The sequence below is a fragment of the Rhinoraja longicauda genome, chromosome 6, assembly GCF_053455715.1.
Source record: "Rhinoraja longicauda isolate Sanriku21f chromosome 6, sRhiLon1.1, whole genome shotgun sequence".
NCBI lineage: Eukaryota > Metazoa > Chordata > Chondrichthyes > Rajiformes > Arhynchobatidae > Rhinoraja > Rhinoraja longicauda.
The window spans coordinates 58,391,737-58,418,221 of NC_135958.1; the positions used below are offsets into that span (position 1 = coordinate 58,391,737).

The 26,485-nt window shown below is 43.1% G+C and overlaps 1 protein-coding gene across 3 annotated transcripts in view; it reads left to right on the plus strand.

Annotated features, from left to right (window-relative positions):
• LOC144594488 (netrin-1) overlaps positions 1-26,485 on the plus strand; it is a 192,656-nt gene that overhangs the window by 156,195 nt on the left and 9,976 nt on the right. For all 3 annotated transcript variants that reach the window (XM_078401043.1, XM_078401044.1, XM_078401041.1), the window contains exon 6: positions 5,394-5,468. In XM_078401043.1, coding sequence (XP_078257169.1) covers positions 5,394-5,468 — 75 coding nt within the window. The remainder of the gene's footprint in view (positions 1-5,393; positions 5,469-26,485) is intronic.

Genomic DNA, 26,485 nt, shown 5'->3' on the forward strand with positions numbered 1-26,485 from the left:
CTCCCAAGTCCTGGCAGCACCCTCATAAAGGAATGAAATAACTTACGTTTGAACAGTATCCTTCCCATCCTCAGGATACATCAACCAGTTTTGTTACACTCTGCTTTGTCTATCTCTGCCAAGGACTGACCTCGTCCTAAGCCTTTACTTTTGGCAATTGGGCTCTGATTTTGGATCATGCTCCTGATTGGGAACGGAAAGTTAACAGGGTAGAATACTCTGACTTTTCGGCAATAAAGTTCTTCTCTTTGTTTTTAATAAGTTAATTGGCACCTGATTAACTTGCCAAGGGAGCTGAGATAATAGTGTATTTGGCCAAGGAAGGAAAAAGCCTGGCAGGAGAAACCTCCTCTTAAACATCTCCAGCTTGCTATTAAAGGAAAAGTTGTGAAGATGGTGCAAATTTCTAACCACGTTCAACATGCAGAATAGATTGTTGCTTCTTGCACTTAGGTTTAGGTTTATTATTGTCACGTGTAGCAAGGTACAATGAAATGCTTTGTTTTGCCTGCTAACCAAACAAATGAGATATACCATACATGAATACAATCAGTTCAAATCCAAGTCAAATAGATAGAATAAAGGAGAAGATATTTGAAAATGGTGCTATGCCCATAGGTAGAAAGGAGATTCAAAAGAGAAGAGTGAATGTGTTGGATGGTAGTGGATCCTTCTCTGGGAAGAGCATGCAAAGAGTTGTCATAATGGTGGTATTGTTTTATTTTTGGTTTGAAACTACTCATAGGAAAAACTACACTGCATGCATAACGTGTGCATGGATTTTCTGCTGTCAACAAGCCCTCAAAGAGGCAGAAGGTTGGGGCAAAAAAATCTTACTGGTGCCCAATGCAACACTTGGAATGGGAGCAGGACATATCAATTTGTTAAAGTACTGTCATTATTTTGCATTTCCCCTGGGGTGAGGAATTGTTTGCTAAGACTGTTGGCACGACGGATAGAGCTGGTGTCTCACAGTGCCAGAGACCCGGGATCGATCCTGATCTCAGGTACTGTCTGTGTAGAGTTTGCATGTTCTCATGTGGGTTTCCTCTGGGAGCTCCGGTTTCCTCGCATGTCCCAAAGACGTGCAGGGTTTGTAGGTTGAATGGCCTCTGTAAATTGCCCCTAGTGTGTAGGGAGTGAATGAGAAAGTGGGATAACATAGAACTCGTGTGAAGGGGTTGGCAGTATATACTAGCAATCTGTACTTCCTTTCTACGCATAGGTTTAGAGGGATATCGGCCAAATGCAGGCAGGTGGGACTAGTGTAGATGGGACATGTTGGTTGGTGTTGGCAAGTTGGGCGAAGGACCTGTTTCCACACTGTACAATTCTATGACTCTATATGGTCTAAGCTTCAGAGATGACCAAATTCTTGGTTAATACGGGTGTCAGGAGTTAGGGGAGAAGGCCAGAGAATGGGGTTGAGAGGGAAAGATAGATCAGCCATGATTGAATGGCAGAGTAGACTTGATGGACTGAATGGCCTAATTCTGCACCTTCAACTTATGAATTTATGAATTACGAGATTTAATGTCCGGATAGCACGGTGACACCAGATCACTGTGTTGTAAGATGAAGGTGCACAAAATGGCTGTAAAATTCACATTAATTCTGTGGTAATAATAGAGTCTGCTGAAATCTCGTGCCGTTAAAATTCTGCCGGCTCTCGTAATCAGGTATCGCCAAAAATGGAAACTTCTAGAAACAGCCCATGTAATAACTCAATGGGTACAAACAAATTTGGAGAGGAATGCAGAGCAGCTGTACAACAGGTGTGAGAGTTGGGGCTGATCAATGTCTTGAAGTCTTTGGCTTCCCCTCTGGGGAACAGCACACAGAGTTAAGAGGGGAGTTAAATAATTCGGCTATATATAAGATTTGAAGTCATTTGTCCAGGACAAAACAGACATTGTTATCTGTCATGAATGATGGCATGTGACCCTCCATTCTTCACAGCTGTACTATTATTCGCGAGGAACTTCCGGGAAAAAAAAAGAAGCGAGTGTTTATATTTCCACTTCACAACTTCACCACAACAGGACATCGAACGTCCAGTCAACAGAGTCTGAGTTTAAAGTTACCACCCTGCGACTTAATCTGATTCCTTGAGGATTTACACCGGGAGATTTCATTTACTTTCCGAGCTGTGCGGAAGGTTCTAGAAGTCGCCCCGCTCTGCCTGCAAAGAAAAGCAGAGGGACGTTTAAACATAAAAGCAAAATCGGGCCTTGCCTACTCTAATGCCAACCATTTGGTTTCAGTCCTGCTAACTTGGGCGATGGCTTTAATCTAATTACATGCTTTATTTGCAGCAATTTGTTTCTCAATCAATCTTGTTGAACAAGAAGAAAGCGCCGCTACTGTGCTCTCATTTGCGCTCCATTGTCTACCGGTGGAGGTTCCTGCTCGAAGCTCAGCCCCCACTGGCCTCATCGCCGCATCTGTTAAATGTAATTTTTGATTGAGCAGCAAGGACTAGGAAAAAATCTTGGAGGTTTTTTTAATATAAAAAAGACTTAATCATGCACGCAGTGCAGAATAGCCAGCACAGACGTCACTTCCATTTAGATCAGACTTTTAGCCAGGTTCGGGGCTAACTCTGTATAACTTGCAATGTTTTTGCATTTTTCTTTTTTCCCCCTGTTGCTGGGGCAACCTCTTTCACTCAAAACATAAAAGAAAATAAAGCCCTGAGCTAAGAGCAAAACAATGAAGTTTGTTCATATTCTAGCCCATATAACGATCCCAAAAAGTTATAACAATGCTACAAGTGAAGTGGATATGGCTTTCTAATGAATTTAAGTATGAGAGAGGGGAAAAAAAAGTGAGCCTTTCAGTTTCTTTGATGAAATGGTGATTATAAAATGCTGGATAATTTTAATTTTTTTTAGTGTGCCATCTGTTTCTTCAGAACTTTCCATTGTTGTAATATGGTTAAGACTAAACCAATCTTTTCCAAATGGAATGAAGTCTCCTTTGCTGATGAAAGCACTGTGCTCATTTTCTTTCTTTAAATTGTTTAAATTTCATTTGTCTACTTTTAAGTCAGTTCAAGCAGGAAAATTGCTGGCTGGCTGCTTTTCAATAAAGTGACTGATGCCGCATTCCCTGTTACATTTAGGTCAAGTTAACCAACTGAGAGCCAAAGATGGGGATTGTGTGCGTGCGTGCGTGTGTGTGCGGTGTGTGCGTGTGCGTTTGTGTGTATATATGTACGTGTGTGCTTGCTCGTGCATGTGGGCGTGTGTGCATGTGTGTGTGTGTGTCAGTGTGTGTGTCAGTGTGTGTGCATATATTTGTAGCTGATTGGACTGCAGGGACAATCTTAAAAATCAATCGCTGTAATAGAGGTCCAGATATTTTATAACAAGGAGGCATGGATTGGGAAGCCTGTGGAAAATTAACCAGACTGATGGGGCTTCTGATGGTGGGGTTGCTATGCTGGGGGTGGTGGTGGAGGCAGGGTGGTGAGTCTGTGGAATTCATTGCCACAGGCGGTGGCGAAGGCCGAGACATTGGGTATTTTCAAAGTGGAGATTGATAGATTCTTGATTAGTAAGGGAGTCAAAGGTCGCGGGGAGAAGGCCGGAGAATGGGGTTGAGAGGGAAAGATAGAGCAGCCATGACTGAACGGCGGAGCAGATTCGATGGGCCGAATGGCCTGATTCTGCTCCTATATCTAATGATAGCAGTATTTAACAGTATTGGATAGGCACAGGGGTATGCAGGGACTGAGACATGGAGATCAGTTCATGATCAGCTGTGACCCTTGGTAATTGTATAGGAGATATGGTTTGAAAGTTCTTTTACTCTGCTGTAAGCGTGGTGAAAATCGTTGCAATTTAACGGGGAAAAAACGCAGTGAGACTTTTACGCCCATGATGTAGAGCTGAGAAAAGTCAAGGCCTTTTAGCTTAGTTTAGAGATACTGCATGGATACAGGCCCTTCGGCCCGCCGAGCCCATGCCTACCATCAATCACCCATTCACACGAGTTCCATGTTATTCCACTTTTGTATTGTACACACTAAGGGCAATTTAACAACGGTAATTAACCTACAAACCTACATGTCTTTGGGATGTGGGGGAGAAATGGAAATCCATGCAGTCAGAGGGAGAACGTACAACCTCCACACAGATAGAACCCATTGTCAGGATCGAAGCAGGTTCTCTGGCGCTGTGAGGCAGCAGCTCTATTGCTGTTCCACTGTACCTTACTTTCTTTGCTTTTAAAAAACAGGGCCTTGTGAATATCGTCAGTGAGGGGAAGCCCATTTTTGCTATCTCGAGAGTTCTGGATCCATTCCCAACCATAGAGTACACTACAATAGAGTAGGATACGAGTATCTTAAGTAATATTTCAAGCATGCCTTTGATCCGAACATCGCCCATCCTTTTTCTCCAGAGATGCTGCCTGACTCGCTGAGTTACTCCAGCACTTTGTATCTATCTTCGGGTATAAACCCGCATCTGCAGTTCATTACTCCAAATAGATAGGGATAGATTTGGTATAGATAGGGTGGATAGTCAGAATCTTTTTCTCAGGTTGAAAAAATATCAAATTCCAAAGGGCATAGCTTTAAGGTGAGAGGAGCAATGTTCAAAGGAGATGTAAGGAATTTTGTTTTAGATAGAGGGTGGTGAGTGTCTTGTGTGTGCTTCTGGAGTCGGTGCTGGAGGCGAATATTATAATGGCATTTAAGAGACATTTGGATAGGCAGGGAATGGAGGGATATGGATTATGTGCAGGCAGGTAAGAGCTGGTCTTGTCATCATGTTCGGCACAGACATTGTGGGCCGAAGGGCCTATTTCTGTGCTGTTCTGTCCTCTGTTCTCTGTTCCATGTTCTAACGGGCTCAGTATGAATTATAAAGTGCTTTGTGGGATAATTATTCGTCCACCTCTCTTGTGGGGAACAGCCAAAGCATTGCCAAAGCCCCATGGGTTCCTCATTTCCTGCTTGACCTTCTGTTGTTTGGGGTCGACCTGTAGTCAGAATCACTAAAGGCTGCCAGCAAAGTTCGACACAAGCCCGGGTGGAGGTGACAATAAGGTATCCATGGGTCTTAAGCAGGGGCCAGTGCCACTTTGACAGGAGGTGAATCTATAGCTTAAATGAGACTTGGGTGGTGTAAATAGGGGAGGCTCGGAGATCTCAAACAAGGGAGAGACTGCCGGTAGACAGCAGAGTATTTACCAGACAGAGCTCTTTGTGTGACTTTTTCTATAGAAATTAAGGCGTTATGAATGCTCTATAAGGCCCATTAGACAACACAATTGGCAGCAGCAGATGGATTTCGTAAGGGCTCAGCTATTCTGAGCAATGCTGGTTTTTACCATGTCTTTTTGTAGTCTGATGTGTGTGTTTGTATTTCTTTGCCCCACAACAGACTGTGACTCATACTGCAAGGCTTCCAAGGGAAAACTGAAAATAAATATGAAAAAGTACTGCAAGAAAGATTATGGTGAGTAGGTTATTTACAACAGTTCTGTTTACTGAAAAAAAAACATAATTTTCCTTTTGGGTTGACTTCACAGCAGCAGATTTGTTTTATTTTTTTCCTCTTTTGATGTGCCATCCATTTTGGAATGAGTCAACAAGAATGAATGAAGTCATTTATTTATTTTATGTTTGTGTCAGATCCATTGGAAACAACGTTCACAGCAGTGTCTTCACGATGCACTGATTGTGTAAGCACCTACTAAGGATGGAAGGAAAGTTAAAAATATAATTAAAAGTTTACACCTTAAAAGTTTGCTCAAGTAACCTGATCACACCTTTCGGGAAGGTTGGATTCTGAACTGTGATCACCAATTTTCCTTTTCACAATTCTAATTATTGGATCCATTTTCTCACATTCTAATCTCATTTTTTGACTTCGTTGGTGAACTTAATCCATCCATGTTTGGAATATCTTGTTAATGAAGGGTATTCAGTACAAAGGTTGGGACATCATCGATGCAGCTGTACAAGTGGTTGGTGAGCCCACACTTGGAGTCCTGCATGCAGTTCTGGTCACCCAACCACTGGAAGGATGCCATTAAATTGGAAAGGGTGCAGAAGAGATTCACCAGGATGTTTCCTGGTCTTTCAGTCTTGAGTCACAGGGAAAGGTTGGATAGGCTGGGTTTTGTTCCTTTGGCATGTAGGAGGCTAAGAGATGATCTTGTTGAGGTGTACAAGATCACGAGGGGCATGGATAAAGGGAATGCTCACAGTCTTTTTCCCAGGGTACAGGATTCTAAAAATAGAGGGCTTAAGGTGAGAAGGTAGAGATTTAAGAGGGACAGGAGCAGCTTTTTCAATCAGAGGGTAGATTGTATTTGGAATGAGCTGCCAGAGGAAGCTGTAGAAACGGATACAGTTATGGCTTTTAAAAGACATTAGGACAGATATGTGGATAGGATTTGTTTTGAAGGCTCTGGGCCAAATGCAGGCAAATGGGACCAGCCCAATATGTCCAATTGGTGGACATTGACAAGGTGGGCTGAAGAGCCTGTTTCTGTGCTGTACATCTCCAGGACTTGATGATTCCATATGCCTACCTATCCAAAAAGGAGCTGCATGTTTGCATGTCCATCCCTCATTATCACATCACCCTATTTACACATGTTCCCAAATCACAAACAGCTATGGGGTTTTAAGGCAAAAGACACGCAGGTCCACCACCGATTTTCTGGCAACTGGTGGTCCAGCACCTCCTTTGATTCAGACAAAATTTCGAGAGCGCTCTTGAAGTACCCCCTGGAAGTCTTCCCGAAAATGTGGTGCTTAAGCCAGGCAGCCCAGCGGGTGAGGCAGCCGGTCTCAACCTCATCGGTCTTGGGCACCGGTCGGCTGGTTGAGTTTGCTCCCCTGAGGCCGGGGATCTGGAACCCAGTTGGAGCCGGCAGATCCGTTCCCATTGCCGACTTCCACAGCTGGTCAGCGGGTTGAAGACAGAGGGAGGGATAGAGGTGGAAGGGGATGGGTGGGCGGGGGGAAAGAGGGGCAGGATAATGGGAGGGGTAAGGAAAGAAAGAGTGGATGGGGTGTGTCATCTAAAATTGGAGAATTTAATGATCCTACCATTGAGTTGTAAGCTACCCAAGTGGAATATGAAGTGCCGTTCCTCCGGATAATGTGTGGCTATTGAGGGCGTGCAGCGTAGGTTCACTAGGTTGATTCCCGGAATGGCGGGACTGTCGTATGTTGAAATGCTGGAGCAATTAGGCTTGTATACACTGGAATTTAGAAGGATGAGGGGGGATCTTATTGAAACATATAAGATAATTAGGGGATTGGACACATTAGAGGCAGGAAACATGTTCCCAATGTTGGGGGAGTCCAGAACAAGGGGCCACAGTTTAAGAATAAGGGGTAGGCCATTTAGAACGGAGATGAGGAAGAACTTTTTCAGTCAGAGAGTGGTGAAGGTGTGGAATTCTCTGCCTCAGAAGGCAGTGGAGGCCAGTTCGTTGGATGCTTTCAAGAGAGAGCTGGATAGAGCTCTTAAGGATAGCGGAGTGAGGGGGTATGGGGAGAAGGCAGGAACGGGGTACTGAATGACAGTGATCAGCCATGATCGCATTGAATGGCGGTGCTGGCTCGAAGGGCTGAATGGCCTACTCCTGCACCTATTGTCTATTGTCTATTGTCTATTGCCTCACTCTGCCAATAGAGGAGGCCCAGAACAGAACTGTCGTTATGGGATTGGGAAGGGGAGTTAAAATGGCTGAAAATGTAAAAATATGCTGCATTCCTTGCCCAGACAAAGCCAACATTTATCCTCTGTTCTTACCCATTATCCACACTTGCACAACTTGCAGTAAACATCTTTGGCTGTGATATCAAGGCCGGTCACATTATGCCAACTGCTGTTCAGCTGAGATGCTTTGCAATCAACACTGCTTTTCAGAGAACATTTGTTAACTCCATCTCCAGTTCAGTTTGTTCGCCGTTTAGAAACGAGGCTTTCAGTATATTGGAGGGTACGAGTGTCTGGTTACAAACACTAAAAGTGACTGAGTGTACGGGCCACCAGATGCACCTGCGTCATGCAACTCAACTGAAGTCAATGTCATAGAGTCACTGACTTATACAGCAGGGAAACAGGCCCTTCAGTCCAACCCATCAAAATGTTGGGTGGCCGATGTCTCCAAACGTTCAAGGGGTGAGCACCACCAGCAACTGAACCTCGTGCACAATTTAGCACTTGTGAATAAAAGTGCATTTCTCCCTGACACCTTTGAACTTTAAAATGCCACATCAGTATCGTGTCATTCCTATTTTAGTTTAGTTTCGTTTATTGTCACGTGTACCAAGGTACAGTGAAAAACTTTTGTTGTGAGCTAACCGGTCGGCGGAAAGACAGTACATGATTACAATCGAGCCGTCCACAGTGTACGGATAGGGGATATGGGGGTGATTGATGCATTGGGTTACAATTGTGCAAACTTCCCCATCTTTGGAGAAGGTTGAAAAATAGTAAATGAGGGAATGATGCAGGAGACATTGGGCCATATGGACTCCATCCTTCCTGAGGTCATCTATTGCCGACCATGTTTTGTTCTGGCCTTCTCCGTCTTTCAGTCTGAAGGAGGGTCCCAACCTGAACCTTGTCTTCGATATGTTTGGTCCATATCCCTAGAGGGAAATATGCCAAGCACAGGCAGGTGGGAGTGGCATAGATGGAGCATCTTGTCCAGCATGGGCAAGTCGGGCCGAAGAGCCTGTTTCTGTGTCGTATGTCTCCATCTATTCAAACACATGCGTTTTTATTTTCAAATTCTTTCCCTCACTGTTATTTATGTGAAGTTTTTACCTGATGAGCTGTTGACTAATGAAGAGCCAGCGTAATCTAAACCTTAAGGTAATGTCAATGTCTCTGGTGTAAATGTTATATACACACACTCACATTTCTAACCAAATTAGGTATTGTACTCCAACAAGCTAAACATGTACTTCTGTTAAGAATATACCACTGAGTGGTGGGAAACAAGTTACCAAGTTATTAGGAATGTTCCGAATTGTTTCACATCTCTTTAGGCTCCTCGCAGTTAAGCTGTTAAGTGGATTGTTCCCCAGCTTCGAAAAAGCGATAGCCCTATCCATGCCATCCCAATTCTGCATGCTTTCTTTCGCAGCAGAATACAGCAGCCAAAGAATTTGCAATTGGATTCAGTCACACTATAGCTTTGAACAGTGTGACCTGAAGCAAGAATCTGGGGATACATATAGGGTAGAAATATTTACCGAAAGATGCCAAGAAATATGCAAAAGTTCTAAGATTGATGCTGAACTTGTACTTCTCAATGTGTAAACCGGTAAAGTAAAGCTTTCTGGGATTTCTGCTCTGTAAATTCTTGGAGGAAAGCAATAATTCTTTATCAAGTCACTAATTTCTTGCGCTTTTTGACATCTTGCATGTAAGCTTTGTCTTCTAACATATTGGGATCATTTCGAGTGTCAGTATTGTGCTGACAGATTTGCAGCCAAAAGAACAAAATTATCCACTCTTATCAGTCACAGATGTCATGCATGGCAGATAACATTTATACCATTAGATCCAGCATGAAATTTTATCAGCAGATGCAGGATTATTGATGGATAGACAAGGATGGTGACTAAGAAATTAAAACAGATTTCCGAAATTATTATGACGAATGTGTTAACAGGCAACTAATGAGTCAGTTTCTCTTCCTGGACATTGAGACAGCGCAGCGGTAGAGTTGCAGCCTTCCAGCACCAGAGACCCGGGTTCAAACCTGTCGATGGGTGCTGTCTGTATGGAGTTTGTACGTTCGCCCTGTGACCTGTGTGGGTTTTCTCCAGGTGCTCCGGTTTCCTCCCACACTCCAAATATGTGCAGGTTTGTAGGATAATTGTAAATTTTCCCTGGTGTGTAGGATAGTGTTAGTATATGGGGATCGCTGGTCGGCGCAGACTCGGTGGGCCGAAGGGCCTGCTTCTGTGCTGTATTGCTTAAGCTAAACGAAACTAATTGTGCTGTAAAATAAGTTTAGTTTATATAGGATGGGAGTTTATAAAAAATACAATTTTATAAACTGTTTAGTTTAGTTTAGGGATACAGCTGGAACACAGGCCCTACCACCCACTTTAAGGCTTTAAAATGTCAGTGATCTGACTCAGTGCTTCTCACAACTGGGATATGTTGAAAACAAACATTGAGGAAACCCACAACCTCTTTCAAACAGAATTTCATAAATTTAAAACTCCACCTGGAGTCAAAACCAGTGGCTCACAGGCCACTTTCAACAGTGGCTGTCTTACTGTGTAGAAAGGAACTGCAGATGCTGGTTTATACCGAAGATAGACACAAAGTGCTGGAGTAACTCAGCGGGTCGGGCAGCATCTATGGAGAAAAGGGATGGGTGACGTTCCAGGTCGGGACCCTTCTTTAGAGTCTCTGTGGTCACCTGATGTTGATGGAGTCAGCTTGTCCTGCCTGCTATCCTTGGTACATTCTCTCGGTCGTATTCTACTCCAAATGCATCATATTCCTTCTAATGCACGCACAGCAGAGAGCTTGCTCCAAGCATCCTTGACCCTGTTCCACATCTGCCACACCACTGGAACTGGCCCTCCTCGGCTTGAACCAATTATAGAAAGAACCAAAGACGTGGAAATAAAGCAACAGTCTGAAGAAATCAATTAACAAGAAACATACAAGTGCATGTTTTTAAAAAATGGTAATGTTTTGTGATGGAAAATGTTTCCCCATTGTTTATGGAGATTCAGCCATGTGAATCTAAGCAATGTAATGTCTGATGCCTGGATCCAAAATGGTGGCACTTCCTTAAACTAGAGGGCATAGACCTAAGATGAGAGGGGAGAGACTTAAGGGGGACCTTTAGACTTTAGACGTGGAAACAGGCCCTTCAGCCCACCGAGTCCGTGCCGACCAGCAATCACCCCATACACTATCTCTATCCTACACACGAGAGACAATTTACAATTTTACCAAAGCCAATTAACCTACAAACCTGTACATCCTTGGAGTGTGGGAGGAAACCGGAGCACCTGCAGAAAACCCACATGATCTTAGGGAGAATGTACATACTCCATATAGACAGCGCCCATGCTCAGGATCGAACCCGGATCTCTGGTGCTGTAAGTCTCACCAGCTTGGTGTTCCATGTAATTCTCTGTGTATAAGTGCATGCACTCCATGGAAGCTATGTTGGATGTTCGAAGGGACTTCTGGTTTCCAGAAAATCTGCATCTTATGCCAATGAACTCAGCAAATCTAAATGGAAAATCCAGTAGTTTGCAGAATAAATTGGTCAGCTTAGTTTCCGTCTGTCAGTATTCTAGGTTTACTTTGAACATGAACGTGCATTTTCAATGTTAAAATACATTTCCTACCCTTTGTGCGTCGTATGTATTATTTCCACTTTGTCTCAGTGGCCCCATTATCTCCATGGGGTATTTCCTGAGTGTGGTTATCACATTTGAGAAAAATGCCTGTAAGGTTGGGAGCGGGAGATCTTCAGAGGGCAGTTAAAGGGAGCTCGCTGTACTAAACCACTCTGTAGTTCAGTTTGCGCTGATGTTCAGCAGAAGATAAGTTGTTTATAAAGAAACTGTTTTGAATTTTGCTACAATTAGCGAACAGACGAATTCTTTCCCCAAAAGGTTTCCTTTGAAAGATTGCTTGATTCTTTAATAGTCCGTGGAGCCTTTCATTCTTTTATTTACCACAGTTGCAGAATGTTATGCATCATGTGATATTTTCAAAGTGGCATTTCTGATTGTGGCTCAGCACACACACACAACACACACAGACACACACTCTCTCTGCTTCCCTCTCTCAGCTAATTATCTGCTGCATTGAGGTGATTCATTGGGAAACCAAAGTAATCCAAAATGTATGACATTTTCCCAAATTCTTGAACTGTAGCCAAATTCACAGTACTGTGGTTTTGGAACCAACTCATGTTCTTGTGCACTAGTGAAATGGAACGGCGAATTTGATCATAATTTAGAGATTCAAATTGCGATTTAGTTTTAGTTTAGTTTAGAGATACAGCACGGAAATAGGCCCTTCGGCCCACTGAGTCCACGCTGACCAGCGATCCCCGCACACTAACACAATCCTACACACACTTTGGACAATTTACAATTTTTACTGAAGCCAATTAACCTACAAACCTGTACGTCTTTAGAGTGTGGGAGGGAAGCGGAACACCCGGAGAAAACCCACGCAAGTCAAGGGGAGAACGTACAAATTCCGTAGAGACAGCACCCGTAGTCAGGATCGAACCCGGGTCTCTGGCGCGGTAAGGCAGCAACTCTACCGCTGCGCCACCGTATTTTGAGTGCTGACTGGAATAAACATTATAAAAATGGGTCGTCATCAGAATATTCTTACATTGGAGTAAAAGGAAATAATCTTATGGAGAGTAATAATTTAACTTAAACGTGTTTCAAGTAATACCGTGCAATCTCCATTATCTGAACCATTGAGATTGAAGAAGCAAGTTGCTACTGTATGTAACTGCACCAACATAATTATTATTTTATCTAATCTCTAACAACTGGTAATACTGTGGCACTAACAACAGGCCAAAGTTGCTGTTCTCACGTCAGGAGTGACAGCAGCGACACGGAGTATACATACACAAGGTGAACTCTCTCCCTGAATCTGCATCACAGTTTGGTTTCAGAACAGCTCTGCCCAAGACCACAAGAAATTGCAGATAGTTGTGGATGTAGCCCAGTCCATCACATAGGCCAGACTCCGCCGCACCATCGGCTCCATCTACACTTCACGCTGCCTCGGGAAAGCAACCAACATAATCAAGACCATTTTCTATCCCAGTCATCCCCGCTTCTCTCCTATCCAAAAAATACAAATGCTCGAAAGCACATACCACCAGGCTCTGGAACAGCTTCATCCCTGCTGTTATCAGACTACTGAACAGTCGTAGAATCATACAGCACGGAAACAGGCTCCGGCCCAACCAGTCCATGTCGACCAAGATGCCTTATTTACACTAGTCCCATCTGCCCGCGCTTGGCCCATATCCCTTACAACAAGGACAGAGTCAAGTTGAGGAGATCTGCAAAGTGCTCCTTATAGGGAGGGGGGAGGGGAGGGGCTAACTGTCTCCCAACTGTTCCCACAGGAGGGAACAGGGCACAACTGCTCCCAAGGACAGCATGGTGGCGCAGCGTCAGAGACCCATGTTCAATCCTGACTATAGGTGCTGTCTGTACGGAGTTTGTATGTTCTCCCTGTGACCGCGTGGGATTTCTCTGGGTGCTCTGGTTTCCTCCCAAACTCTAAAGACGTACAGGTTTGTAGATTAATTGGCTTATGTAAAATTGTAAATTGTCCCTAGTGTGTAGGATGTGCTAGTGTATGGGGTGATTTCTGGCAGGCGGGGACTTGGTGGGTCGAAGGGCCTGTTTCCGTACTGCATCTCTAAAGTCTAAAGGAACAGGAAGGGCATGCACTGGGTGTAGGTGGGAACGAGACCAGTGCCAGGGCAGCAAGTGTCATGACTAGGAGAAGAATGTGGTAGAGCTGCCTCCTCACAGCACCAGAGACCTGGGTTCCATCCTGACCTCGGCTGCTGTCTGTGTGGAGCTTGCACGTTATCCCTATGACTACGTGGGATTCCTGCGGGTTCTCCGGTTTACTCCCACATTCCAAAGACGTGTGGATTTGTAGGTTAATCAACCTCAATAAATTGCCCCAGTGTGTGTTGAGTGAATGATAAAGTGGGATAACAGAACTAGTGTGAACGGGTGATCAATGGTCGGTATGGACTTAGTGGGCCGAAGGGCCTGCTTCCATGGCGAACTAAACTAGAATTGGAATCAAATAATCCACAGTCCAATCCACCCAAAGTGACGCAAGGAGTTATTTGCAAACAGGATTTTCTTTGGATCACTGAAAGACTTTACGAGTTTATTCAGCGTTTGACCAGGAACCAGGTTTATACAGGTTTGAGCCCCTTATCAGAGGAAGGATGTGCTGGCATGGAGAGTGTGCAGAGAAGGTTTATGAGAATGATCCCAGGAATGATTAGGTTAACATATGATGAGCGTTCCGCAACACTGGGCCTGTACTCGCTGGAGTATAGAAGGAAGAGTGGAGACCTCTTTGAAACTTACCGAATTGTGAAAGGGCTGGATAGAGTGAATGTGGAGAGAATGTTTCCACTAGTGGGACAGTCTAGGACCAGAGGCTGAAACCATGGAATAAGAGGATGTACCTTTATAAAGGAGATGAGGAGGAATTTCTTTAGTCAGAGGGTGAAGAATCTGTTAAATTCATTGCCACAGATGGCTCTGGAGGCCATGTAAGTGGATATTTTTAAGGCAGAGATTAACAGACTCTTGATTAGTAAGGGTGTCAGGGGTTATCGTGAGAAGGCAGGAGAATGGGGTTGAGAGGGAAAGATAGTTCAGCCATTATTGAATGGCGGAGTAGACAATGGGCCGAATGGCCTAATTCTGCTCCTATAACTTATAAACGTGAACCTATGACTGGTTGGGGCCAGGCAGACGGAACCAGGTTTCATTCCTCAATCAAACGTGTTCTTGCTGTCAAATAATCTGTGAACAATTACCACGAGAGAACTCGTCACTTGAGTAGGGAAGGTGGGGGACACATACTCCATCAAGGAGTCAATGGTGTCAGGACAGGAAATTAGTGGATTAGGAAATAAAATAGCCCCTTGAGATGATAGTCAAACAGTTTGTTCAGATTTTTCTATAACAGAAATGTAATGTTATAACTATTGCCCCAGCTTTTCCAATTGTAAAGCCGACAACAGTCCATTCATTTTAATTGGTTATCGTTGGCATTATGATTGGAAAATCTGGGCCATACTTCCCCGTGCTTCGCCCCCATGGGAGCAGCGCACACCAGTGGAGCAGTTCAAATTTTCAAATTCAAATAATTACTTGCCCCTGAGAGTCCAGTCGTACGTAATTTCTGTCACATTGGCAAATGCATCTTCCCTCTCGCAACCTCTGCAAAAACAATTTCTTCAATAATTATACTGCCGTTTTAGCAAAGTGATTTCTGAATCCAGCCACTCCAAGTTAATCCTGAAAGACCTGCCATTAAACAAATTTATTAGCTAATGGTATAAAATAATAAAGCATATCACGCTGCTGCAATGTTATCACTGTGTAACACATGGCTGATTAGCGGGTACGTGTAGAATTCAGTGTTGGAGTAATCCTTAAAATATCACCATAAATCTTAATTATAATTCATACCCCGTAGCCAGAAGTATTCGGAGAAATGTAATATTGGCACCCCATCTCCCACATAGATACTTTTGACTTTGGAATACTTAAGTGTTACCATCTGCCTTTTTAAAAGATAGAATGCAGCAGAAAAACTTCCAGTTTGTTCAGAGGTAAAGGGCACTCGAAATACTAGCTACGACTTCCATGCGATTGAAGTAAGGCTTTTGGCACAGTTCCCACCACCAATGATGGCGATTTAAGCATGAGATGTTTGCAAATGCACCTAGAATTTTAATATCTGCATGCAATGGGCATTCATTTCCTTGTTCATGCTTGAAACCTTTTACTTTAAAGGAGGTAGAATGGTTTGATATTGCAATCGACATTGTGTCATGTCACTTCACAGGGAGATAGTGGAAACCAGTGTAGGAAGGTACCACAGACGCTGTTCTATACCAAAGATAGACACAAAATGTTGGAGCGACACAGCGACTCTGGAGAAAAGCCCTCCTTTTTAGGAGAACGGAATCAGCATCGGAGAAAGTAAATGGACACAGAATAGACTTCAAATGACTCCACCCAAACCCCTGATCCAAATACACTCTCTAACACAATCCAATATGATAGTTTTTAATTGCTATTCCTTGTAACTCTCCGAGAGACATTGCTAACTTGGAATCAGATTAGAGACTTTTATCCTCCCATCGAGGAGACGGCCCAGGTTTGCAAAAGCTCTTTTCACTTAGAGCCCAGACATGAAGGAGCCTTGCATGCTGCCTGTCTTGGCTACACTCAGACCCAGATTGCAAAGGAGCAATGCCAATATCGTTGGGTACATGATCTCCAAGTAGGTAACAATTGAATTGAGATGACTTTAATATCATCCGTTTGATCTCCAAGTTTGAAGATCAAAAACAAAACTACAGATGCTGGAAATTGGAAATAAAAACCAGAAAATGCTGCCAACATTCAACAGGTCAGGCAGCAATCAGTTTGAATTATAAACCTTCGACTATTTTATTTTAGCCATGTGATTCAGATGAAAGGTGAATAACTAGAAATAATAATTGTGGGTTTTTTTGTGCATTTTCTGTTGTTATTATCTAAATACATAAAGTTTAGAATTAAAGAACATATAGAATTCAGGGGCGGCACAATGGTGCAGTGGCAGAATTGCTGACTTACAGCACCAGAGACCAGACTTCGATACTGTCTGTGGGTGCTGTCTATGTAGTGTTTGTATGTTCTCCATGTGACCGTGTGGGTTTTCTCTGGGTGTTCTGATCTTCCCACACTCCAGACATACAGGTTTGTAGGTTAATTGGCTTCAGTAAAAATAGTAAATTATCCCTCGTGTGTAGGATAGTGTTAGTGTGTGGGTGATCGATCGCTGGGCGGCACCGACTCGGTGGGCCGAAGGGCCTATTTCTCTAAAGTCTAAAGAACAGGTAGAATGTAGAACATTACAGCACAGGAACAGGCCCTTTGGCTCACGATGTCTGTACTGAACATGATACCAGGTTAAACTAATCACATCTGCCTGCACATGATCCATATCCCTCCATTCCTTTCATATCCAAGGGCTTATCGATAAGCCTCTTAAACGCCACTATCATATCTGTTTCCACGACCACCCCTGGCAGCATGTTCCAGGCACCCACGACTCTGTGTAAAAAAAACAGCCCACACATCTCCTTTAAACTTTGTCCTTCTCATCTTAAAACAATGCCCTTCAGTCCCTGACATTTCCACCCTGGGAAGAGGTTTCTGACTCCTAACCCTATCTATGCCTCTCATAATTTTATGTACTGCCTTTAGGTTTCCCCTCAACATCAGACATTCTGGCATGAGGTATGTAGGAAACCATGTTGCCAAGACTGTCGGGGGAGGTTGGGGTGCAGGAGGTTGAGCGGTGATCTTATGGAGGTGTATAAAATCATGAGGGGAATAGATAGGGTGAACGCACAAATCCTTTACCCAGGGTAGGGGAATCGAAAACTAGAGGGCATAAGTTTAAGGTGAGTGGGGAAAGATTTAATAGGAACCTGAGGTGCAACTTTTTCATTCAGAGTGTGGTGGGTATATGGAATGAGCCCCTCTATATAGAGGAGGTAGAAGAACAACATTTAAAAGAGATTTGGACAGGTACATGGATAGGGAAGGTTTAGAGGGATATGGGGTTAACAGTGGCTAATAGGACGAGCATGGATGGGGCATCTTGGTCAGCCTGGACGAGTTGGGCCGAAGGATTTAATACTGTGCAGTAAGACTATGATACAATGTGTAATCTGGAACCTGAAAGGGAGATATAGGAGAGATGTAGCCTCATAAAAACCATTAAATGAGCAATCCATCTCGTTGGAGTAGATTTGTTGCCAAGTCTCATCAACCTCCATTGGAACCAATTGTGGGTGGATTGGTTTGGATTTGAAAGATTTAAAGGTTTACATCCCAAACTCATCCATTCTGGAGTTGATGGGTGGTTAAATTCCCCTCTATGTTACCAATTCACAAATCAGTTCTTGCATCAAAATACACAGTTCGATGTCTGGTTTAAATTAGGGTCCGTTTCCGGCTAAGACTTTATTGCATCTCAGGCAAGCTTCACATCTCCAATAGATAATTGTATCCATACAGCAACAATGGCTCAAAGTCACTGCTGAAAATTATTGGGAAGAACTGATTATTTGCAAAAACTGTGTTCCAACAATATTATGAAAATCCGATGGGCAATTTCAATTTCTAATTCGAGGCATGGATAGTTTAGAGATACAGTGCGGAAACAGGTCCTTCAGCCCACTGGGTCCGCGCCAACCAGCAATCCTCTACACACTAGGGACAATTTACAATTTTACCGAAACCACTTTACCTACAATTGGAATGTGTTTGGAATGTGGGAGGAAACCAGAGCATCCGGAAAAAAACCCCACGTGGTCACGAGAGAACATAGAAACATCGTACAGACATGACACGTAGTCAGGAATCTGTGTCACGTGCTGTGAGGCAGCAGCTTTACCGCTGCCCCACTGTGCTGTCCTGAATGGGGGGATATGGATGGTATGCAGGCAGAGAAGGGTTGGTCTTGACGTTAGGTTCGGCTGGTGGAGGTCCGGGTTCGATCCCGACCTGTGTGGAGTTTCCGTTTTCTTCCTGTGACCTCTGGGTGCTGCGGTTTCCTTCCACAAAGGCAAAATTGTAGGTTAACTGGCCTTTATAAGATTGCCCCTAGTGTGTAGAATGCAAAAGTGGGATAACATAGAATTAGCATGGACTCGGTGGGCCGAAGGGCCTGTTTCTATACTGTATCTGTAAACATTGTGGGCCAAAGGGTTTGTTCCTGTGCTGTACTGTTCTATGTTCTATGTTTATTCGATCACATACTATAAGTTAGAAGCACTCATTTGATACCTTCCTGACAAGTGTAATTACCCTTCTTTCCTCTTTCTCCACACAAAGGTTTGTTGATGATGCCAAAAATTAGAAATTGTGTCTAATACAGCTCTCAACTTATTTCACTTTCCTGCCATTTCATCTGCATCCTTCTCTATGTTAATAGAGGCAGCAAATGATTAAAAAAATATGATTAAGGATTTTCAATGTTTGGATAAAGACTTCCCCTCACCTAATCCTTTGACCATTATTTTATATCTGATATCGGCTGCCCTGTCAAAGAAACATCCCCTTCCTATCTGTTTTATCCATGCGCTTAAGAATTTTATACCTCAGTTAAATCTCCCCTCTCTTTTCTCTGTGCCTTCAAAGAATCCCAGCCTAACCAAACTTTCCTCACTGTTAAAATGTTAGAGACCTGTGGTGAACCATCTGATCACTAACTAGAGAGCAGTCCTGACCTACTATCTATGTCTTTGGAGTCCTTTGGACTATCTTTAATTGCACTTTACTGAACTTTATCTTGTAATAAACCCTATTCCCTTTATCCTGTATCTGTACATTGCAGATGGCTTGATTGTAATCATGTATATTCTTTCCACTGACTGGATAGTAGGCAACAAAAAAGCTTTTCACTGTACCTCGATACACGTGACAATAGACTAAGCTAAACTAAACTAAACTCCGATAGTTTGCTGATCAGAATTGAAAGTATCATGTCAGGTGTGGTCTAATTAGTGTTTTATTCAGTCAACAAACCCTTCGAGCTCTTGCATTGTGTTTTAAAGGTTTGCGCACTCTGAAGACATACAGGTTTCTAGGTTAATTGGCTGAACTCTGTGATTGTAAATTGCCCCTGGTGCGTAGGATAGTGCCAGCGAATGGTGTGATCGCTGGCCAGTGTGGACTCGGTGGGCTGAAAGGCCTGTTTCCGCAATGTGTCTCTAAAGTCTAAAGTCATTCCGTCCATATCCATGTGCTTGTCCAAAGGTCCTTGAAATGCCACTGTTGTATCTGTCTGTGCAGAATTTTAAAATCGAATCTGCACTGGTGCAGCCTTACACATGGAATAGATTGTGTAATTAAACAATGTAGAATGGATCACTGAAATCAACCAAGTAAACCTTTTTCCTGGATGTACTTAGTAAAATACCAGATTTTTTTCCCATGTGAAAACTTAAAAGTGATCGTCTAAATCATGATAATTATTACAAATTATCCTTGGGATGCAGATGCCTCAAGATAACTGCATACATCTGCTGCAAATAAGATCTCAGTCTCGAAAACTCACATTTCAGAGAGATCAGACGTTGCTGATAATTCTGATTCAATTAGTGCATCAACTTAAGCAAGAACACTGAATATATTGTGTCTGCGTTAAACGATACACTTGAAATGAACAGCAGCTCATTGCCGTCAAACCTCATTATTTCAACACTCACTTGGGAATAATAACGGCAGCTGTAAAACTAACAATGGGAAATTGGGTAAACGTCCAGTCCATAACACACGTAGACTTATATATCTACTGCCTGAGCCTTTTTCAAAGGGTGGGTATGTCAAAGACTAGGGGCCATAGGTTGAAGATGAGAGGAGCAAAGTTTAAAGGAGATGTGTGGGGCAAGATTTGTTTTACATAGAGGCTGGTGGGTGCCTGGAACGCACTGCCAGAGGTGGTGGTGAAGGCAGATACAATAGTGGTGTCCTAGAGGCTGTTAGGTTGGCACATGGATATGCTGTTAATGGAGGGATATGGATCGCAGGCAGAGATCAGTTTAACCTGGCATCATGTTTGGCACAGACATTGTAGGCCGAAGGGCCTGTTCCTCTGCTGTACTGTTCTGTGCTCTATGTACATACAAATTATGTAACTCTTGCATCAATTATGGATCACGTACAGGCAGATGAGATTTGTTAATCTTAGTTTCAAGTTCGGCACAGACATTGTGGGCCGAAGGGCCTGTTCCTGTGCTGTACTGTTCTATGTTCCATGTACATGCATCATATGTAATCCTCGTAATCCACGCGAGAACTACAAACGTTACAGGTGAGCAATCAAATTGTGGCATAATGTTTAAAGATCAGTCGTTTCAGCCACTTTACAGAAAAGCTAAATATCTCCTTCGTCTGATGATTGCCCAGCAGCCTGACCGTCAATGCTCAGAGATTTGTTAACGGTTTTATTTGCAAACTCAAGTAAATCCATTTAGTGAGACTTGTACATTTAATCCTCCAGAACTGCTGGAGAGCCCCTCACGTGCGGCAGCGGATTGGGACAGGGGCCAGGGCTTGCCGATGATTGGTATCTTCACAAGTCACGATGCGTCCAACAAGATTTCAGTGAAAGCTGTGACTCATGTGGATTTTCTGCCCCCTCAGGGGGTATTGCCCAGATGGGGATTTGTCACATGGATATACAAGGGCTCCTGCTGCTCACTTTAACAGCTCCCCTCAATTACAAATTACTGGCAATTTCCTTTGGTAGACATGGCCTGGTTTTGACCGCCGCAGCTCAAACTAATCCACTTTGCCTGTGATCATCAGAAGGGCTTTTGGGATCACAGTGAAAGCTTTTCTGCCAATAAACTGCGCTAATGTCTGTTACAGGAAGTGTCTCTTCCCCTGCTGAAAGAGGCAGGTGGACAAACTAGTCGCTGCATTGTAGATTAACACACTGCATGGGTGAGATTTCAGAACCGTGTTACCCCAGTTACAGATCTGGAAAGACACTGGTTAGAAATAAGCAATAAACAAATGCCTCTCAACATAGAATAAGGGCGGCACGGTGGTGCAGCAGTGTTTGCTGCCCTACAGCACCAGAGACCCGGGTTCAATCCTGACTATGGGTGCTGTTTGTATGGACTTTGTACATTCTCCCCGTGACCTGGGTGGGTTTTCTCCAAGTGCACCAGTTTCCTCCCACACTCCAACGACGTACAGGTTTGTAGGCTAATTGGCTTGGTTAAACTGTAAATTGTCCATAGTGGGTGTAGGATCGTATTAGAGTGCAGGGATCACTGGTCGACATGGACTCTGTGGGCCGAAGGGCCAGTTTCCACGCTGTATCTCTAAACTAAACGAAACCAAACTAAAAACAGTGCACCTCAGGCACAGACCTATCACTGTCAAACAGCATAGAAACAGGCCCTTCAGCCCAACTTGCCCACGCCGACCAACATGCTCCATCTACACTAGCCCCACCTACCTGAGTTTGGCCCAAAAGGTGCAGGTTAGTAATAATTGCCTCACACAACTGACTTGAAAATAAGTGACAGTGAATGAATGAGGGAATTTTTACTGTGAAACAAATATGTGGGAAAGGGCAGCAGCAAAATAAGGCAATAAATAAACTTGGATCAAATAAACATGGAGCAATTCTTTAAACAAAAGTACACAGTTATGATTATTGAATGAAAATATGCAAGTCCATGTTCAGGAATATATTTTCCAATGAGAACATTACAAAGGAGAGAATTACTGTGAACATTAATTTATCATTAAGCTGGAAAGAGTGCAGAGAAGATTTACGAGGATATTGCCAGGACTCGAAGGCCTGAGCTATTGGGAGAGGTTGGGCAGGCTAGGATTTTATTCCGAGGAGCACAAGAGTTTGAGAGACGATCTTATAGAAGAGTATAAAATCATGAGGGGAATCGATAGGGTGAACGCACAGTCTTTTACCTATGGTAGGGGAATGAAGAACGAGAGAGGGTGTGAGTTTTAAGGTGAGAGGGAAAAGGTTCAATAGGAACCTAAGGGGAAACTGTTTCACCAGGAGGGTGGTAAGTATATAGAATGGGCAGCCAGATGAGGTAGTTGAGACAGGTTCAATAACAACATTTAAAATACATTTGGACAGCTACATGGATAGAAAAGGTTTAGAGACATATAAACCAAACACTGGCAAATGGGACTAGCTTAGGTGGGACATCTTAGCCACGAGTTGGGCCAAAGGGCCTGTTACCCTGCTGTGTGACTCTATATTTTTAATTTCTTTCTTGTAATAGAGTTAAAAATATTGGAACTCAAATTTTAGATTTAGATCATAATTTATCTTGACAAATCCATTTTTTTTAAATCGGATTAATATGAATTGGATTGCAGTTTTCCTGTAGAATGGTTGGAGCTGGAACAACAAAGCAGGGAAAGGTTAATGTGTCGATGGCCTTTCAAACAACATCTGTGGTGTGAAATGTTAATGAAAGGCGTACAAAGTTCACCAAAAATCAAAGTGCTGATGGAACTCAGCAGGTCGGGCAGCATCTGTGAAGGAAATGAGCAGACGATGTTTTGGGTCTCCAGACTGTTAAATTAGAATCAAATTAAATTTATAACTATAATTTACTGATATCTCTGATTCCTTAGCAATCCTCAGAGCTCATCAGTTATTGAATCCAAATCAAACTTAATAACTTGCTTCAGCTTTACATGTTCAAAATGAGAGCAAAGATAAATGTTGGAACATTAGTGAACATGTTCAACATTGGTTATATATACCAATGACTAAACAAGTATTTAACGTGCCTAATTCCACGATAATCGATTGCAATCATGTATTGTCTTTCCACTGACTGTTCAGCACACAACAAAAAGCTTTTCACTGTATCTAGGTACATGTGACAATAAACTGATTTCATGTTCATGTACCAGGAACAGAATTAGGTCATTCGGCCCATCCGTTCTACTCCGCCATTCAATCGTGGCTGATCTATCTTTCTCTCTCAACCCTATTCTCTTGCCTTTTCCTCAGAACCCCTGACACCCTTACTAATCAAGAATCTGTCAATCTTCACCTTAAAAATATCCATTGACAGCCTCCACAGCCGTCTGTGGCAATGAATTCCACAAATTCACCACCCTCTGACTAAAGAAATTCCTCCTCATCTCATTATCATATCATATCATATCATATATATACAGCCAGAAACAGGCCTTTTCGGCCCTCCAAGTCCGTGCCGCCCAGTAATCCCCGTACATTAACACTATCCTACACCCACTAGGGACAATTTTTACATTTACCCAGCCAATTAACCTACATACCTGTATGTCTTTGGAGTGTGGGAGGAAACCGAAGATCTCGGAGAAAACCCACGCAGGTCACGGGGAGAACGTACAAACTCTTTACAGTGCAGCACCCGTAGTCAGGATCGAACCTGAGTCTCCGGCGCTGCATTCGCTGTAAAGCAGCAACTCTACCGCTGCGCTACCGTGCCGCCCTAAAGGTACCATTACTAAAGGTACTTCCTTTTATTCTGAGGCTATGGCCTCTCGTCCTAGACTCTCCCACTAGTGGAAACATCCTCTTCACTTCCACTCTCTCCAGGCCTTTCACTAAGTTTCAATGAGGTCTCCCTCATCCTTCTAAACTCCAGCGAATACAGGCCCAGTGCTGTCAAACGCTCATCATATGTAAACTAAACTAAACTAATATTCCAGATAATGTATGAAGCTCAACATTCCACCCACAATAGGCAGACTCCATTTTGTACCAACATTATTATTTTAAGAGGAAAAGTTACTTCACATAAGAACATTATGCAGCACAGTTAACAATAGTTTTTTTTTATTGAACATTACAATGTAATCCTTGCCTAGTTTCTTAAAATGCTTTGTCTATCTCTGTCACATGGTACATCTTTCCCTGGTCTACTGTCAGTTTAATTTCTCATCCAAGCACCATTATCCCCCAGGAAAGGTTTCACTTTTTGTATACTTCATACATCTTTCTCTTTTTTTTCCCCATCATGCATGACCGTGGGATATTCTGGTTCACACACTCCTGCACTGCTGCCTTTGATACCAGCCTGTGATCAGCTGGTAGGAAGTGCACAAGGTTCAATCTTCCCCACTGAGATCAAGCAGACTGCTGCTGTGCTGCGATCTGGCCCAGAGAAATTCAAGCACGAAGAACAGATGATGGCTCAATTGCAATTAAGGCTGTGACTCAGATATAAGAGTCTGTACTCTCGAATGTTAGCAGTCCACTGCTGGCTCCCTCTGTGATACTACCGTTGTGACATTTCGAACTGCTTATCTCTCTTACGATGTTTGTTAAGTCACTTTGTGCCACAAACATCATCTGGTCAAGCGTTTGGCAAGTTATTTGCTTCTCAACCTCGACAAATTTTGGTCTAATGAGAAGCAGATATGTCTGAGTTATCTTCCACTTTTAGATTTAGAGTCATAGATTCATACAGTGCGGAAACAGGCCCTTTGGCCCAACTTGTCCATGCTGACCAAGATGCCCCCTCAACTCTAGTCTCATCTGCCTGCGTTTGGCCTATATTCCTCTGAGGGTTTCCTATCCAGGTATCTGACTTTTGAATGTTATTATTGTACCTGCCTTAACTACCTCCTCTGGCAGCTCGTTCTATATGCCCACCACCCTCTAAGTGAAAAGGTTGCCCCTAAAGTTCCTGAGAAATCTTACCCCTCTCACCTTAAGCCCGTGCCCTCTAGTTCTTGATTTCCCTACCCTGGGACAAAGACTGTGCATTCACCATATGTATTCCTGATTTATCTCGAATGGAAACACTCAACCTTATGTTTTCAAAACTACTTCATTGGAGATTACAGTTCTGGAACATTATCCTTCCATGTACCATTCTGACAATCTGTTGTCCCACATTTTAGGTCCTTTCACAATAAGCAATTTGTCGACCACCATATCACACACATATTTACATTAGTAACAGCCCCCATGCACAATCATTGACTCTCCTCAATGGTAGAAGGCATCCCAGCAAACATCAGCTCACTCAGTGCAGTTTTTCAGGATCTGCGCGGGTTTAGTTACTTGCTACCTTTAAGCAGAGTGGTCTGAAGTGCAATGAAAATTCACACTTTAACTTCCGTTTTGGTTTGTTTCACTTGAAAAGCTTGGATGCAAAATACTTGTCGGATTTTAAAAATATTAAGCTGCATCCCTTAATAGGTTGTGAAATGAAACTGTATGCATGAAATTACTTCCACTTCAAATGAAATAAACAGTAATTTGATTCAGATACATTTAAGAAGAACTATAGATGGAAGTTGACGTTTGATAACTCAAGAGGTGAAAGGGATTAATTGACTGGGTGAATGAGATGTGTTGCTGGGGCAGTCTGTCAAGTATCTTTCTGTAAATTCAGATTAATAAGATATAGCCAGTTAAACACATAGAACATAGAACAGTACAGCAATGGAACAAGCCTTTTGGCCCACAATGTCTGTGCTGAACATGATGCCAAGATATACTAATCTCCTCTGCCTCCACATGTTCCATATCACTACAACTTACAAAGGGACACACATTAATAGTAATTTGAAGGTGAAATCAAAACCAAGGATCTATGGAAAATCTTGCATAGTTTCTAGAGAATTTTACTGAATGCGACTTTCTTAGTGGAAATTTCAACAGAGCTAGATTTGAAAAGGCTTATAAGACTACAAACATGGAATCTTAGAGTCATACAGTCAGACAGTATGAAAATAGCCCCATTGGCCCAACTTGCCCGTGCCGACCTAAATGTCCTATCTACACTAGTTTCACACGCCTGCGTTTAGCCCCTATCCATCTAAATCTATCCTATCCAAATACCTGTCCAAATGTTTCTTGAATGTTGTGATTGCACCTACCTCAATTACCTCCTCTAGCAACTCATTCCATACACCCACCACCCTTTGTGCAATAAAGTTACCCATCAGGTACCTATTAAATCTTTCCTCCCTCACCTTAAACCTCCTCTGGTCTCGATTCCCCTACTTTGGGGAAGAGACTCTGTGCGTTTACCTGTTCGATTCCTCTTTTGATTTTGCACACTTCTATAAGATCCCTCATTCTCCTGCATGAGGTGTGACTTGGCAACAATCTTCTCTGCACCCTTTCCAGATTGACAC